Source organism: Leptinotarsa decemlineata, unplaced genomic scaffold, assembly GCF_025532065.1.
Source record: "Leptinotarsa decemlineata unplaced genomic scaffold, Ldec_3_MD MMD2_tig00001019_RagTag_RagTag, whole genome shotgun sequence".
Taxonomy (NCBI): Eukaryota; Metazoa; Arthropoda; class Insecta; order Coleoptera; family Chrysomelidae; genus Leptinotarsa; species Leptinotarsa decemlineata.
The window spans coordinates 89,782-107,005 of NW_027412557.1; the positions used below are offsets into that span (position 1 = coordinate 89,782).

At 33.1% G+C, this 17,224-nt stretch overlaps 3 protein-coding genes across 9 annotated transcripts in view; 2 read left to right on the top strand and 1 right to left on the bottom strand.

The window, feature by feature from the left end:
• Positions 1-3,267: 3,267 nt before the first annotated feature.
• Positions 3,268-6,273, top strand: LOC111511636 (corrinoid adenosyltransferase MMAB). Of its 2 annotated transcripts, XM_023167665.2 has the most exons (5): positions 3,268-3,626; positions 3,676-3,837; positions 3,895-4,096; positions 5,687-5,913; positions 6,139-6,273. In XM_023167665.2, exons 1-5 carry the CDS (start codon positions 3,556-3,558, stop codon positions 6,164-6,166), a joined length of 690 nt encoding a protein of 229 aa, XP_023023433.2. In that variant the 5' UTR covers positions 3,268-3,555; the 3' UTR covers positions 6,167-6,273. The 2 variants fall into 2 exon arrangements, with proteins under 2 accessions (XP_023023433.2, XP_023023434.2); XM_023167666.2 differs by having other exon boundaries at positions 5,687-6,273.
• Positions 6,274-6,331: 58 nt separating this feature from the next.
• Positions 6,332-7,276, bottom strand: Sbds (SBDS ribosome maturation factor). Its single transcript, XM_023167663.2, has 2 exons — positions 7,055-7,276; positions 6,332-6,977 (listed from the first exon to the last, which is right to left on the bottom strand). Exons 1-2 carry the CDS (start codon positions 7,183-7,185, stop codon positions 6,350-6,352), a joined length of 759 nt encoding a protein of 252 aa, XP_023023431.1. The 5' UTR covers positions 7,186-7,276; the 3' UTR covers positions 6,332-6,349.
• Positions 7,277-7,373: 97 nt separating this feature from the next.
• Positions 7,374-17,224, top strand: part of LOC111512666 (Protein phosphatase Slingshot) — a 389,035-nt gene continuing 379,184 nt past the window's right edge. The window contains exons 1-2 of one of the 6 annotated variants that reach the window (XM_074175275.1): positions 7,427-7,581; positions 8,299-8,508. In XM_074175275.1, the coding sequence (XP_074031376.1) occupies positions 8,338-8,508 (171 nt within the window). In that variant the 5' untranslated portion in view covers positions 7,427-7,581; positions 8,299-8,337. Of the gene's footprint in view, positions 7,582-7,858; positions 7,875-8,100; positions 8,509-17,224 lie in introns of those variants that run through there. The other 5 variants (XM_074175277.1, XM_074175278.1, XM_074175279.1 and 2 more) reach the window with 5 other exon arrangements.

Below are 17,224 nucleotides of genomic sequence, written 5' to 3' on the forward strand. Positions count from 1 at the left end.
TTTATAATAATAATAATAATTATTATTATTATTATAATTTCTTTATTTTCACAAATTAGTTTGCACATCAACATTGTGATAATGCGAATAAAAAAGCGAAAAACGTCACTAAATTCAAGTAGAGAAATGATATAAGAAAATGTATATACATATGAAATGACTAGAATAATTAAATATCTCTGGATGTGTATATAGGACATCCACGTCACAAACAATTACTAAAAATAATATAAAGTATAAATATAAAATATATTAAAGTTCCTAATTCTACGTTTCTATAAATAAAAAAGATGTATATTAAATAAACCGTACACTTCACATGGAAATAATGTTAAAGTTGAAACTCCTCAACAGTGTAGCAGTTTTTTGACAATTAGAGTTGCCTAACTTTTCTCTTGAAAATATTTCCTGAAACTTTAATGTCGTCGGGAAGTTTGTTATACAGTTTACATCCCTGATAGTCAAAACTTTTTTGGTAGAGAGCAGTTCGATGTTGACCGGGTAGAAGTAAGTAGCCATTTCGTGTCAAATGGGTATGTGAGGGTCTGTTGGCAGCCAATTTGTTTTTATTGCGGTATACATATGTACATGCCTCAAGTATGTATATTCCTGCAACTGTTAATATTTGTTAACTTCTGAAATACTCCCCTGCAGGACTCTCTGCAGGAGAGCATGAACACTCGATCCACAGAGGAGCTTGTGCCCCAGTTCAGTATTCCATACCTGAGGTGAGAATTAAAATTCGCATATTAAGGCGTAAGTAGAATCTCTTGGCTGCAGTGAGTGGAGAGATACCTGAGAGAATAACAGGAATTTCTGAGCTTTTTACACAAATTATCTACTTGTGGCTTCCATTGCAAATTGTTATCAAAAGTAACTCCTAACAATTTAGTTGTTGTGGGATCCAATGGTAATTTGGTATTCTTGTATAGACTCACCTCATGGTGTTGTCGTCGTACCAAGAATTGCAATATACTAGTTTTTGCTTTATTCATTATCAAGTTGTTTTTTTCACACCAAGCGATAACTCTACTGAAAGTGCTTTTAGCTATATTTATAACAGTGTTTAGGTCATCTTCAAAATAACCAGTATATTCGTGTCATCAGCGTAACATATACCGTGAGTGGCAGAATTTCCATTTAGATACACTAATAGATCGTTTGCAAATACTATAAATACAGAAAAGGTCCCAAAATGGATCTCTGAGGCACACCATCAGCAATGTGTTTTTCAGAATTTATATTCTCCCCAATTTTCATTATTTGTCTCCTATTTTTAAAATAGGAGGTCGATAAATTGAGTGGCAGTCCTCTCACCCCATATCTCGAGAGTTTTTCCAGCAAGAGGCTGTGATTAACACAATCAAACGCACGTGAAAAGTCAATAAACAATCCTAGCACATATTTTTTTGTCCAAGGCCGTTATTATGCGACTATGAAAGTCGCAAAGAGCTGTATCAGTGCTTTTGTTAGTCGTGAAACCATGTTGAGATAGATGGTGATAATAATTTCATCGCAGTAAAATAACCATTCAGCTGCTCTTTTAGATTCATTTCATATAGTTTGGAAATGCTAGAAAGAATACTAATTGCTCTGTAGTTATTCAAATCATTTTTATCTCCTTTTTTAGGGGATAATTATTTGGAAAATGCCTTTTTCTGTTGATAGATTTTTTAGAAAGGTGAGTACAGTACATAGTTCAGAGGAGCAACATTTAATCAACCTGTTTGATAATTGGTCTGTTCCGCATGCATTTGTGTTTTTCAGTCTATTCATTAACTGTATCAATTCCCTCTCAGTGATGGGAGACATAAAAAAAGTGGAGGAATTGAGTGGGATGTTATTCTCAAGAAATCTGTTATCGAGAAATTTACCGATACCGGCTTCGTAAGGTGAGCATTGAATTTTTCCGCTAATATTTTACCCGTACGTTGTATACTGTTTTCAACTAAAATCAGTTCATGTTTATTGAATTAGAAGGGCGATGGGTAATTTAAAAATGTTTTTTTGCTTTTAACACAAACTTTACCGCTTCTTTACGTTTAAAGCGCGTTTTCTCGTGTAACGGCATCTAGAGGACTAGACAGTAACTATTTCGCGTCCGATAGTTGTCAAACTGTAAAATAGATGGCGGTAAGTTTCAATGCGAAGCGAGAAGTTTCTAGTTTCCATTCTCGAAAGTACTAGGCCCGCCCGCGAATAGCTAGGTAAAATGCTGTACGTGCGGTGGTGAATATTATGAGTGATGTCATTAGTAAGTTGATACTCGATTCTTCACTTCGGCATTTTTGAAGACAAAATTATGAAATACATAATTATGAAGACATAATTATGTATTTATTGAAAATCCCACAAATCCATCTTCGCCTATGTGCCTTCTTTGTCAAAAAAATTTTCGAATGAAGCGATAAAACCCTCAAAGCTACAAGATCAATTGAATAAAATACATTCAGATAAAAAAGATGAAAGTGTGACTTATTTTCAAAAATTGGAAAAGAAACGCTCAGCTCAGCGAACTGTGTCAAAACTTTTTTCAGCGGCTTCTAAGCAAGACGACGACGGACTCCGAACTTCCTACAATATCTCCTAATTTTTCAGCACTATGCTTCCACAACGACGACTTGCTTGTTTACTGCCAACATTTGGAGAACCTCCACAGTGATTTCGCAGAACAATTCCAAGACATTTTAAAATTGGAAATACCGGACTGGGTGTTGGATCCTTTTTCAAATGTCAACACAGCAGAATCACCCCATCTGGAAGAAGAACTCGTAGAACTGATAACGAACGAGAAAATAAAAATGAATTTTCAAAAACGGATATCAAGAATTTTGGCTACAAAAGCCAATCCCGCAATTGTACCCTGGATTGTGGTCCATCGTTCAATGATTTTTGATAGCATTCCCATCATCGTATTTGTGTGAACGTGGATTTAGTGCTGTGGCAACGTTGCTAACTAAAAAGAGAAGTCGCTTGCAGACTACCGAACGTGGTGACTGTTTTTGGGTAAATTCCAGCCTGATATTAACAAACTTGTTTAAAATCATCAAATTCATTCTCCACATCAGATTAGTTTTAAAAATCTTAACTCAAACAGTGAGTTAAGATTTTCTCTCTCCCAATTATGGGAGCCAAACTTCAACTGTAGTAACCTTGTTTTTGGATCGGAGCTCTGGTGACAAATAACATCTGTCCCGTAACTGAACATACTTCAGGAGGTTTTATCATACTTAACTAGCAGTTGACATTTCAATGCTATTTGTTCGGTCACTGCGATTACAGATGAGTTACCAATTTTTTTCAGCGGCCCGTTACCACATACACACTATAGTTTAGCATTCTACTGTGCCACAGGTTACAAACATGTGCAGTTACTAACCAGACTTTACTGGTCACGCCCCTAACCGGAACAACGGGATAGCAAATAGTAACTTTTTAGGGAAACGGAACACGATCATAATAATTTTAACCTGTCATTTCTAATTTTCCACTGTTTGTTTTTAACAATTTTAAATTAAAGGTTAATTTTGTTTTGAAAAATCAATTTGTTCAAATATGGTATTTAGAAGATTTTTCCACCCTCGCCATTTCAATCAACTAAGGAACTTTTGTGGAAGAAAAACAGAGTATGTTATAGGAGATTATTTATTTTTTAGACTGATATATTTGTTTTAGTTCCAAATCTCCAAACATTGATTCCTTTAAAACAAAACCAGACACATTCAGTAGACTTGGAGACGATGGAACTTCAAAAATCATTAACGGAGATGTATTACCCAAAGACAGTCAAATATTCAATGCTATTGGAGCAACAGAAGAACTTTTGAGTTATTTAGGGTGAATACTTCTAGTAAAAACAAAGAGGTACCTTTAATTCCTCAAATGTTTTTGTAGGTTAGCAAGGGAACATGGTCAACAATCAGAACATGAATACACAGATAAACTCAAACGAATTCAGACAATAATAATTGATATTAGTACGGCAATTTCCCGATCTAACAAATCAACTATACCTCTAGCATATACTAAAGAACTAGAAGACTGGATTCATGAGTATTCTAAACAGTTACCTGCACCAGAGCAATATATAATACCAGTAAGTAGTAAGAGGGATGTTTATCATTCAGTAAGCAGTAAGCATGTAATTTTTGATTCACGAGTTTATAAAACATCATCCATACCCACACAGTTTTCACAGACATTTCAATTTCTAGATCCGTTTCGCTAACACAGTAGCTTCCTCGGTAGAAATGAATATTACACCGGGCTACAGTTCTTATATACAATAATAATTGGTTCCTAAGTTGAGTGGTTATTAGGTAGAATTTGTAAACCAATCACACTCTTACTTTTTAGACATGAAGTAAATTTTGAATATGGTATTATCAAAAAAGGTTTAACAATGGTGGGTGATCCATTTCCTGTTGGTCATTCATTAGGGTAAAAAATACTGGAATACGTTCAGGTTCCCTACTGAACGACCAACAGAAGATGGACCACTCACCATTGTTAAACCTTTTTGCTAATATTCATTGTAGCCCAGTGTGTGATATTCATTTCTATCAAGGAAGCTACTCTATAGCGAGTCGTGCCTAAAAATTGAAATATTTGTGAAATTGTGTAATTATTATCACTAAATTCAATGTTTACTATATTTGAAGTTTGAGCCCAAAAATCTATCATTAACAAAAATGAAATGCAGTATTATTTACTGACCACAAGTTGAGATTTAATGGAATATTGATAAACTTATCATTAATTAATTTTTTTATTTTATGTTATTTTTTACTTAGGGCTCTTGACTCAGTCACTTACTTTTGCCAGGAGGCAAAGGTTTCAAATTAATTGAAATACCAAAGTTTTTTTCATATGCAAACAGAGAAAAACCCTTTTGATACAGCTGCTTCCACATGAACATGGAATTACAAAAAAAAGATGTCTTTCGAAATAATTACTTTCATATGAACATTGAAACAAATATAATTTACAGGAACGCTACAGAACGTAATGAAAGACTGATATAAAATTTCACTTACATAGAACACTATAACTCTTAATGGTGTAATTTGAAGTTTGAGGATCAGACACTTGTGTCATCAGCACTGTGTTGATATTCCAAAAATAGTTAGAATATCAATTATAAGGAACATAATTGAACTGTACCCACCAAATTCTTATCAACTAAACTTTTACCAGGTAATAAAATATGTGACACTTTATTGTGTGAAAATCACACAATAAAGTGTTTTTAGAATACGTTAGTTATGGATTTTCATGAAGTATCGGCCGATTCCATCATATATGTAATAGATTTTCAAATTGATACAATTAAGCTGCTCCGAGCGATAATTTACATATCTTAAAAGACATCACAAATTCACTTGTACATCTGAAAATAATAAAATAAAAAACAAGTCACAGGCCTTACTAGTTTTCCAGTTTTGTTTTTCCAATGATACAAACCGGGTTGAGAGCATGAGTTGCAGTTACTAAATTCTACTATTTATGAATGTTTATTAAATTAGATAATGGAAGTGAAAAAGATGATTTTTTACAGGTTTTTTTTATCAAAAGATCTTTCATTATCACCACAAAAGTGGTGGTAATGAAATAGATATCTGTTGAGAGTTTTTTAAAGATTTATCAAGCTGGCTATGTAGCTCATCCAAAATATTTTTTTTTTCAGGGGGGAGGAGTAGCCAGTGCATCATTGCATGTGGCTAGAGCTATATGTCGTAAAACTGAGAGAATAATAGTACCGCTGGTGAGACAAGGTACTTTGGATAAGGAGGCACAAATTTACCTCAATCGTTTGTCAGATTTTCTATTTACAATTTCCCGGGTAGCTGCCAAACAAGATCAGCGTGTAGAAAGTATATATATCCCCAAACCGGATGAAAAAATTCAAGCTCAGTAAATATATTTTCTATCAAGTAATTGCGTCAGATTGTTTGCTTGTAAAAGTTGTATGTGAGCTTTCATTAGTAAATCAAAAATAATGTTGAAGGGAATAGAGTTAGTTTGAAATTATTTCATTTTTATTCTCTTTACATCCTTGATAGGGGAGCTAGATAAGTTGATAAATTGCTTCAAGTATTGCATTTTACTTATAAGTTTTTTAACAATTAATTTTTTTAGGGTATTATGCCTTTTGAGAGAAAAATAACTGGCCAATTTCCAATCATTGTTAGCAAAAAACGTGTTTTAGAGTGTATATATCATGTAAGGAACTGATGAATGTTATTCGTTATGTAATTAAATGAATAATTAAAATGTGTTTATTTTCAAAATATACTTCTAGTAAAATGGTCATGAAAAATATAAACGAAAAGTCAAGTGATAAATTTATTTAAAAATGTTCATCACCTAACATCATTTCTTTATAGGACACTACTTCTAGAAAAGCTGAACCTTTACTTTCTACTTTAACCATCGATTCAATCTCTTTGAAATATCCTGGCTCTACCAAAAATACAATAGTAATTTCATCTTCTTCTTTTTCTTCATTTTCTATCTCCAAACTCTCAATTTTCAAGAAGTTTTCTCTAATTTTTTTTGCTGTCTTACCCTTGAAACTAACTTTGAGTCTCATTTTTGCTCTTTCAATGGGAATCGATTCTTGGAGAAGTTTCATTACTTGTAAAGCTTGTTGTTTGGCGGACTGGTTTGGCTTTACTGAATAATGTATGTCTTTCATTGCTTTCTCTATGATGGAGACTGGATATGGTCGTTTATTTTCAGGGTTTAGACATTTATCAGCTACAGTTGTTGCAATATCTTTGAAAAGTTGATCTGTTTGACTTTGTCGTTCTTTGTCAGACACCTGCAATTCACCTTTAGCCAAAATTTCTTTACATATTTCAGTGTGTTCATCATTTCCAAATGCTTTGATTAAATCATCTTTTTTTGCAACCTGTCCTTTCGAAACATTGGTAAATACAGTATGTGTTTGCAAAACTTCGTCAATATCCTTTTCTCTGTGGATCAAAGGTGCAGATTACAATATGGACTAAATCAAATAAACAAAATAGTTGCAATGTTTTGCTCTACTTACACTTGGTTTCTCCATGATATAACTTTATTTCGATAGCAGGCTATTTCGAATCTCTTTCCGGCCTTTTTTATTCGTACTACCGCAACATTCGTCAATCGAATTTGATTTGTAGGGGTGAATATTTTACTCATGATCTACTTTTTCATCTAACAAATTTCCTAACTTGCAATGTTTTTGTGAGGTTAGGGACTGATAAAGTAGTTATTGTAGACATCTATAGATGGCGCCGAGTACTCTGAAATGATTTTTACCATAAATAGATTTTCATTGGTGGAACTGAACAATTATCCCGAAAATGTCTTGATTGGTTGAAAAGGAAAGTATTGAGTGTGACTTCATAAGGAAAGTCTTTTGTAAAGAAACCAAAACATTCCTTTATTGTCAAAAATAATGTTGTGTTTTATGAATTGTTTGTGAAATTATTTCGAGTGTTTAAAAAAAAAGTGTTCAATCAAGACTGGTGACGTTACAAAATGGCATTAGTTAGAGTACAACGGAGTCCTAGTTCCAATAATTCACCGAATCATGTAAGTAGTAATGTAGGTACTAAGGAGATAGACAATTAAACCAGAATAAAAAGTGATGGTCCATTATAGCTCAAGGAAAAAATATGAACGTAAAAGCATTGTTTCAAAATGTTGCCAAATTAACAAGACAGTATTGTCAGGTTCAAAAAAGTATTGTGTATCAGAGAAAATTTTATGCATAACCTCAACTTCTTTCAATTTCTACCAAACCGTAATCAAACTTTAAGTATTATCCGTGTAAACACGACAAAAGTTATAATCACTAATCAGATAGTAATTGGAATTTTTGATTGGTACGTATTTTATATGTTTGTCTCGAATTATTCATAGGTATACTCCTTCCTAGAAGTACTTTTATTTTTTTTTAAATTGTAAATCGATATTGGTGTAAAATGTTGAAAATGATCCTTATTCAGAAGCAAATAATTAGGAGGTAATAGTTACGGGGAAATTTAGCTCTGTATGGTTGGTGTATTGATTACAAACATCAGTGTTGGTGTTGGTGCACGCAGCTGTTTTAAGTCAGTTTTCATTCGGAAGTTTTACGGGGAGGGTATACCTGAGCTTTCCGTGATTATTTGTGTCGTGTAAAATTCTCGTTTTTATTTGCCCATAACTTGAATCACACACTTCAATATGGATGCTATATTGAATCTGAACTATATTCCTGCACTTGACTAATTCAGTAAACTTCAAGAATGTGCTTTTGTTTTATAGCAACGTTTATCTGATTGTACCTAGTGCTGTGCCCTGAATATGTTGTATATCTTACCGCCCTTGAGAACTCAACAAAATGCTCCTTCGCCTTGGGGAACTTTTTGTGGAAATAGCGATACTTCTCCAAATATAGAAGCATCTTCCTGGAATGATGAGAAGCGACCTCCAAGAGTTCAGTTGAGAAACATTCAAATTGTTAACAAAACTGAAGTAAGATTGATTGATTACCTATACTTTAGTACCTACATTGTTTTGTATTCCTTTACAATCGTTTTGTTATTCGAAGCTTCAGAGGCATGGGGAAATAAATTCTTTTCATTTTCTATCTGTGGTATGAGGAAGTCTTGGCTCAGAATCCTAAGCAGACTGGATCCGCTGAATGAATAAGCCAACCGGTTCCTTTGCAGTATATTTGAATATAAATGTATCCATTGTTTCATGTGATACATTCACTGAATGAGAACAACCCAAAACTACAGCTATTTATATTGCTTTGAAAAACCTAGTTATGTATGTTTATTAAGAGCAGGAGTAGTACATTACTATTAGTACTAGAGGAAGAATGTCCTACTTTTTGTATAATCAGAGTAGAAGTTTCAAAAAATAAATTCTGATATACTTAGTCTACCTATACATGAAGCCATTATACCAGTAATATTAAAAGCTTGATGATAAAATGTCAACACCCCTTTGATATTTGGGAATACATCAAACAGCCTTCTTTGAAAGATTGTAGAAGTAAATGTTTTCAGATCATTGGGTTTTGCTATCTTAACAAGTACGCTTAAGCTCCTTCCTAGTCTATTACCCCTGTTGCTTGTTGAGTTGCAGGTATGCTTGAGTACGGTCGCGAAGTTATTCACATCCACAAAGTACATTGAGAGAAAAATATTAAATTATCATTTATTATAAAAACTTTGTACATATTTCAGTTTTAATATATATATATATATATATATATATATATATATATATATATATATATATATATATATATATATATATATATATATATTACTGATTGGCTTAGTGTGGCTTAGTGAAATAAGCTCAGAATTGAATGAAACGTCCGAGTTTTACAGGTCGTCTGAGAGGTGTACTTTTTGCATTTTTACATCTATTTTCAGGCCATAATTTTAGGCTAATTTCATACTCTACTTAGATATCATAATATATACTTAGATATGATAACCACAGAAGAAGAAAAACATTTATCCACTTATTATTTTGACCTTCCATCGTATGTCACCCATATTTGGATTAACGCAATCGAGAAGCATGGAGAGTCAAGAGCTGTTGCGCTTGATATTTCTAAGGCCTTTGAGCGTGTGTGGCATGAGGGTTTGCTGGCCAAACTTCGATGCTAGGGCTTGTCGGATTATTTTTGTGTATGGCTCTCCAGCTTCTTGACAAAACGTTTCCTGCAAGTGGCCGTCGATGGATATCTCCGGAATAATTTTACCGTCAGCGCTAGTGTTCCACAGTGATCCATATTGTCTCCAACTCTATATTTATTGTATATCAACGACTTATTGGAATGAACGAAGAATCTAATATATTGCTTTGCTGACGACAGCACACTTGTCTCGTTATTCCATTTGGATTCCAGGACACTGGAACGATGTCGTGAATGTTTTTTTGTTGAATCGATCATCATGAATAACATATATCTCAGTTGATCAGTGTAAGAAGTTGATTTTTCATGTTACGAATTTTTTTAATATTCCCATCTTATTTTCACCCCTTCAGACAGCTCAAAAGATAGGACGGTTCTTTTTTTCACTAAGTCAGTCAAAAGCGTATCATTTTGAGAAGTGGTCGGTATACAACGTCGTTAAATGAAAAAATAATAACAGCATATGAAAAATCAGTGATAGAGGAGAATAGGAGCTCAAAATGAGTCTAAAATTGTTGATGTATTTCTGTCTCTCCCACACCTGAAGAATCTTTCTGATACGTAAGTATTTTATTTAAACGAAGAACAGAATGTTGTTCAATAGGGTAATGAAGGGTCCTAAAATTATTGCCAATTCAAAATTTCAAAGAAGTGAAGGATTTCGATACGGTGCAGCTAGCTTAGAGGCAAAGCTATCAGAATCCACTGATTTTTCTAAAAAAAAAAAAAAACATGAAAAATCGGCGATAGACGAGAATAGCAGTCCAAATGAGTTTGAAATTGTCCATATATTTCTATCTCTCCCACACTCGAAGCATGTTTTCAAACAGTTATTTCTGCTTCTGCCATTTGTGTCTGAGGTAGTCACCCAAATATTCAATTCCAACGAGGCGTGTTCCTACGAACTAAATTCTACGAGTACCTAGGTAGAGGTGAAGAAGCTATTATACAGAGTGAGGCACCGAAAACGAAACAGATCGAATATCTTCAAAACACATGTGTTCTGAAAAAAATGCAAAAACACGTCGATTTTAAATCCAAGGGGGACATCTTCCTATCATAACCTCAACTGCCATACCTCTTCCCCCACCCCTCGGTGACTATCACCCAAACAATTTGAAAAGGGAAAGTAGTAAGTGTGACACATCGTCAAGAAGGTAATTTCATAAGGAATTCAGCCATGCCAATTTTAGCTACCTAACTTTCGATTTTGGCGCCTTCTTGCGGGAAAAAAAACTGTTCCGTATTCTAAATTATGATACTTCATTCGCAAGCTAATTTGTCATAAATTTGGTGACAGTGCATTATGGAGTTTTTCTAGGGGAAAAACAAGATGGCGGTTTCACAATGGCGGACAAGATTTGCAATTATCGTCCGATTTGATTCAAAATTGCTAAGAGGTGGTTTTCAGGGTCGGTAATTATTAATTGTTTTTCAATGCAAAAAATGAAGATGGTGGCTCCAAAATGGCGGACGAAATTTGTAATTATGGTTCGATTTAACCCGACATCGAAAACGAATTCTTCAAAACACATGTGCTGTGAACATAATGCAAAAAAAAACACGTCAATTTTAAATCCAAGAGGGACAAATCCTATCGTTATCTCAACTGTCATACTTCTTATGCCCTACTCCTTGGTCACTCATACAATTTGATTAGGGAAAGTACTAAGTGTGACACAGCATTGAAAAGGTAATTCCATAAGGAATTCAGCCATGTGAGTGTTCGCTACTTAACTTTTCATTTTGGCGCTCTATTGCAGGAAAAACAACTGTTTCGTTTTTCAATTCACATTTTATTTGAAAGGTAATGTGAACAATTCACGAAAAAAGAACAACAATTGAAAAAATTACATAATCCAATCATCGCAAACTACTTTAATTTACAGTAGATACTCAAAGTGTTCGCCATGAATTGCCATAAATGAGGATAAGTTATTCTCGAAACGCCGTCTGACGTTTTTGAGCATTTCTGAAGTTATTTGATGACATTCGTACCTTTGGAATAACAATTGATTTACTACGCCTATATATGTATTGGTATAATAAAAAACCTTTTGTTTCAGTGCTCATTTGTGTCAGTTTCTTGACAGTAGTACGTCAGGTACATTAACGAGTGAAATAAAAATAATTGAATATTATTTCAAAAATAATGAATGAGCCAACAAAGCCAGTAGATTTTTCAATGAGCAACACCCAAACAAAACGTACCTACATCGTAAACACGTTTTAGAATTAATTTCATGTCGACAAACGGGATCTGTGGAAAATAAAACACGTCAAATTGAAAACCCAGTAAGAAACGAAGCAGTGGAGGTAGCGGTTTTAGGACAGGTTGCTGCAGATCCAACTCTTGGTACACGAAAGCTTGCCGAAATATCTGGAGTAAGTCGACGTACCGTCGGACGAATTTTGAAAGCTCACAAATTCCATCCATACAAAATTAAACTGGTTCAGGAACTTAACGAAGACGACTTTGATCGTCGAATACAATTTTGTGAAATCATGTTTTCAATATTTGTTTTTCGGATGAATGCAGTTTTTATCTCAATGGGATTGTCAATCGATATAATTGTCGGTACCGGTCAGATTGCAATCCAAGAGTGTTTCACCAAGTACATACGCAATCCCCACAAAAATTTAATGTTTGGGCTGGAATATTTGGCGATCGTATTATTGGTCCATTAATGGTATTGGCAAGAAGGCACTAAAATCGAAAGTTAGGTAGCTAAAATTGACATGGCTGAATTCCTTATGAAATTACCTTTTTAAAGATGTGTCACACTTACTACTTTCCCTATTCAAATTGTTTGGGTGATAGTCACCAAGTGGTGGATGTTCCTCTTGGATTACAAATCGACGTGTTTTTGCATTTTTTTTCAGAACACATGTGTTTTGAAGATATTCGATCTGTTTCGTTTTCGGTGCCCCACCCTGTATAGTTAAACACATGTTGCGGTTTTCTGAAGTGTTTAGTGAAAAACCACACAATAAAGTAATACTTGAATTCTACCTAGGTAGAATTCAATTAGTGGGAACACGCCTGAAGAAGCTAATCTGTAGTAGAACACGTGTTGCGATTTTATAGACTGTTGAGTGAAAATCTCATAATAATGTGTTACCTAGGTCATTATGAGTTTTGATCAGGTGTGGATCAATTAGATCACATGTCTATTTAATAGAAAGCATGACATTTTTCATGTATGATCTGTTCGATTTGAATTCTAACTTGACTAGATTTTTGAGAAAATGAGTCTTTTAGACCAGCTAGTCGATGAATATGTTTTCATTAATTCCATTTGTGACCTTGTGACTATCTTTGATAATGCACTCCTGTTACCTCTTGATGAAAAACTCATAATAATAATTCAGGAATATTATTGGCCTCTGAATAATTGGAACTGACATATATAGTTATTGGAGATTCACTCCTCGACAAAATATTTTATAAATGTTCAACTGGGCTTGCTAGAAGGTTTATGTCTCGGTTATGTAACTATTTGTAATATATATCCTTTCAGAGAGGGTTCCCAATCAAACGGCATACTCCTCGTTTACCATCCTAGTGTCTTTTCAGTGACTACACTGTTAAAAATGTATGTAAAATTACAAATGTATTACAAAACAAATGACTACTTAAATTACAAATCAAAGTGTTGCCAATACAATATTCAACACGATTTGAGTAATTTACCAAAAAATATTTGGAATCCTACTAAACTGAGTCGTGATTTTACAATCATTATCAAATAACCCTAAGCTTATTGTAATTTTACCAAACCGTAAGTCAGTTCCGAAAGAAAGTTTTTCGAATTTACAAATATTTTTTGTGAATTGATTCACTTTAATTTTTTGTAAAATTATAAAAAAAAAGTTGGAATTGGAACTAAAATGAAGTCATCAAATTTTACAAAAACTTTTAGTATTTTTAAAATTTGCTTTGTAAGTGGGCCAATAGTTTCCATTTTTCTCACACGTATTGTAATTATACTGAATCGTTATTAAATTTTTCATAAAAAGTTTTCGAAATGTACAAATATTATTTGTAAATTAAATCACTAAAATTTTTTGTAAATTAATAAAATATTTCTGTAACTGGAATAACTATGAAGTCATCAAAATTTTACAAATACTTTCACTATTTTAACAACTTTTGTTTGCAAATTATATAGTGCTTTGTAATTTGGCCAATAATTTTCATTTTTCTCACACGTATTGTAATTATACTGAAGGGTTATTAAATGTTTCATAAAAAGTTTTCGAAATGTACAAATATCATTTGTAAATTGAATCACTCACATTTTTTGTAAATTAATAAAATATTTTTGAAACTGGAATAACTATGAAGTCATCAAAATTTTACAAATACTTTCAGTATTTTAACAACCTTTGTTTGCAAATAATATAGTGCTTTGTAATTTGACCAAAAATTTTCATTTTCATTACACTTATTGTAATTATACTGAACCGTTATTAAATTTTTCATAAAAATTTCTTGAAATTTACAAATATCATTTGTAAGTTTTCCACTGTAAGTTTTTGTAAATTGATAAAATATTTTTTTAACTGAAATTGCTATGAAGTCATTGAAATTTTACAAATACTTTCAGTATTTTAACAACTTTCGTTTGCTAATTATATAGTGCTTTATGATTTCACAAAAAATTTTCATCTTTCTCAAACATATTGTCAATTTTCCACAAAACGTTTTCTAAATTCACAAATTTTATTTGTAGAATTATTTACATTTACTTTGATTTTTTTGTAAAATTATGAAATATTTTTCAAACTGAGATTATACTATGAAGTAACTTGAATTTTACAAATATTTTTAGTCATTTTACAACTTTTTTGTGCAAATTTCGTATTGCTTTATAATTCGGCTAAAAATGTTTATTTGTCCCACACGTATTGTAATTAGCAATTTTTATGAGAAGTTTTCAAAATGTACATTGTTTATGGTGTAATATACTTCAATTTTTTGTAAAATTATAAATAATTGTTAGAATGGAAAGTACTATGAAGTAACGAAAATTTCACTAATGTTTTCATTACAATTTTCAGATTGCAAAAAAGTATATATCATTTATTGGTCGCAATGCGATAATCTAAGTTGTGATAGAAATGTGAGTTAGTATATAGTTATATAACTGAGTGGTTAATCACTAATGATTTTTGGTGTCAATTGAATCATGTATACTCGTATGAATAGAGATTCGGTTATCACTCGAAACAAATGAATATTTATGAATTTTAGGGAATTTCCACTGTATCATGCGTTTATATATCAGAAAAAAATCATCGCGAATTTGATTGGCGACAATATTTGAATTTTGTCATCACTAACAATCATTTGAGGAAATGGATACGATGAATGGAAGTTTAGCCTTGAATGAAAGTTTTGAATATGAATTTTCAACATCAATCATTGGTACATTGCGATAGCTTGGGGGTGTTGACTGTAGTCGCAAGTTGGAATCGTAATCACGGTTAATTTTTTTTGTATTGAAAATCATTCGATCCTAATTTCTATCATTGTTGATAAAGCAATTTTTGTTCCATCCATTGGATTGTAATCATTTTTTTTGAACTTTACTATCCTATCAATTCTAATTTTCTAGAAAGAACTAGATATCTCCCTATTTCTGATGAATAACTTTGTGGTGATGGAAATTAAATGCATTATCATTAGTGTATTGTTTTATGTAAACATATTTTAACACGTGTTAGGGATCACGCGTTAGGGCACTGCGTACGCTGTCATTATTTATTTCAAATTGCCTTAACTTTTTTGACAGTATACTTTTGGTCCTTTTATCGAAAAAACCTTATTCCCACACCCTTTCCAAGTGAAAAAGGTACACTTCCTCAACAACGCTAGAGGTTATCGTTTTCTAAATATTTACAATTTTCTATATCGATGGATATTACTTAGCTCCTAAGGCGCTTAGTGAAGTTGCTGAAAACATTACAAGAACTATGAGTATGTGGTGGATTTCATCAAAATAAACAACTTTTTCCTATAAAATAATTATAGAAAAATCATTTGTTTAGTTTTTGTCATAAGCTTTTTGCAATTTCAGTTACTTTCATCAAACTTTATAGGCAGTATACCCGGACAGACTTCTCCTAAACTGATCATTATTGAAATGCCTAATCAATCCAAACTGAAAAAAATTCAAATATAATTATTCAATTATAAAGTGCTTCATTTCGGAGTTTGTGGAAATAACAATTTAGAAAAGTCCTGTGTTATTAATTAGGCAAATAAACATATAAAAATTAAACGAAACAACTATTACAACAACTGTTCAAAGTGACGACCTCCAACAGCAATACAAGCTTCTCCTCTCCTCATCAAATAATTCCGTACCCGTTGGATAATGCCGGGAGTATTTCGTAGTACCTAAGCTATGATGATATATGCGATCCCTCAACATTTCCTTGTTTTCAATGGGACTGGCATAAATTAGTAATTTGAGGTGTCCCCAAAAAAAGTCGACGGCATTGAGATCCGTAGACCTCGGGGGCCAATACTGTATGCCTCCTCTTCCTATCAAGCATTGGGGATATGCTAGGTCTCAGACATTTCTTGCTATCACACTAAAATGAGCTCCATCGTGCATAAACCAAGAGTGATTTCAGAGGCCAATGGGAACATCTTCCATGAGCAGGAAAAGCTCGCATTCCAAAAAATTTAGGCAAGCATCTCCATTCAAACGTGAGGTAAGAAAATAGGGCCCAATTTAATGATCTCCAAGTATGCCTACCCATACATTGAAAGAGAATCTGTTTTGGAAATGAATTTGCGTTATCGCATGTAGGTAATCCCCATTTCTTGAAAAATCAGCCTCACCTGTGAAGAGGATTTTCGATTAAATTTGGGGATGTTGTTCGATTTTTCTATAGAGCCATTGAAGAAATTCGATACCTGGTAACGTAACGTAAGTGCCTAAATACGCTCAATATGATAAGGATATATGATTGCTCTTCCTTTAAAATTCTGTAAACGGTCATGTGACTCACATTTGAAGTTTGACTAATTTTTTTTTGTACTTGTCTTTGAATGTTCACTAATTTCTTCGAGAATCACCTCCCCCTATTCCATACATCTTGTTGTCTGTGGCCGTTCTACCGCAAAATTTCTTTCAAAGCTTCCAGTTTCGGAAAGATTCGCAAATAACCCTGCACAAGAAGTCACGCGTTGGAGATGCAAAAACCGAATCAGCCACTTCAGCATTCGTAAAGTTGGCCATGGTACATGTGAATTTATCACATGTACCATGGTACATTACATGGTACATTATCAGTGTTATTATACTCAGGGTAATTATTCACTGAGCACATATATCCTGAAAAAATTGTTGCAGGCCCCATTAATATTTTAAGTCGATTGGGTGTCAATACTGTTTTGTTTTGGCGGTTACGCGTCCAGCCCCGCTAGAAATTGTCTAGACACTTTTTTACATTTCAGGAGTACAGGAGTAGGTATGTATGTATTATAACATATTCAGTGTCAAGTGTAACAGT

Coding starts and splice junctions, on each gene's coding strand:
- LOC111511636 (XM_023167665.2), top strand. CDS start 3,556: ATGGTATTTAGAAGATTTTTCCACCCTCGCCATTTCAATCAACTAAGG. Junction 3,838..3,894: donor GAACTTTTGAGTTATTTAGG/GTGAATACTTCT, acceptor ATGTTTTTGTAG/GTTAGCAAGGGAACATGGTC. Junction 5,914..6,138: donor GATGAAAAAATTCAAGCTCA/GTAAATATATTT, acceptor TAATTTTTTTAG/GGTATTATGCCTTTTGAGAG.
- Sbds (XM_023167663.2), bottom strand. CDS start 7,185: ATGAGTAAAATATTCACCCCTACAAATCAAATTCGATTGACGAATGTT. Junction 6,978..7,054: donor ATATCATGGAGAAACCAAGT/GTAAGTAGAGCA, acceptor TTTGATCCACAG/AGAAAAGGATATTGACGAAG.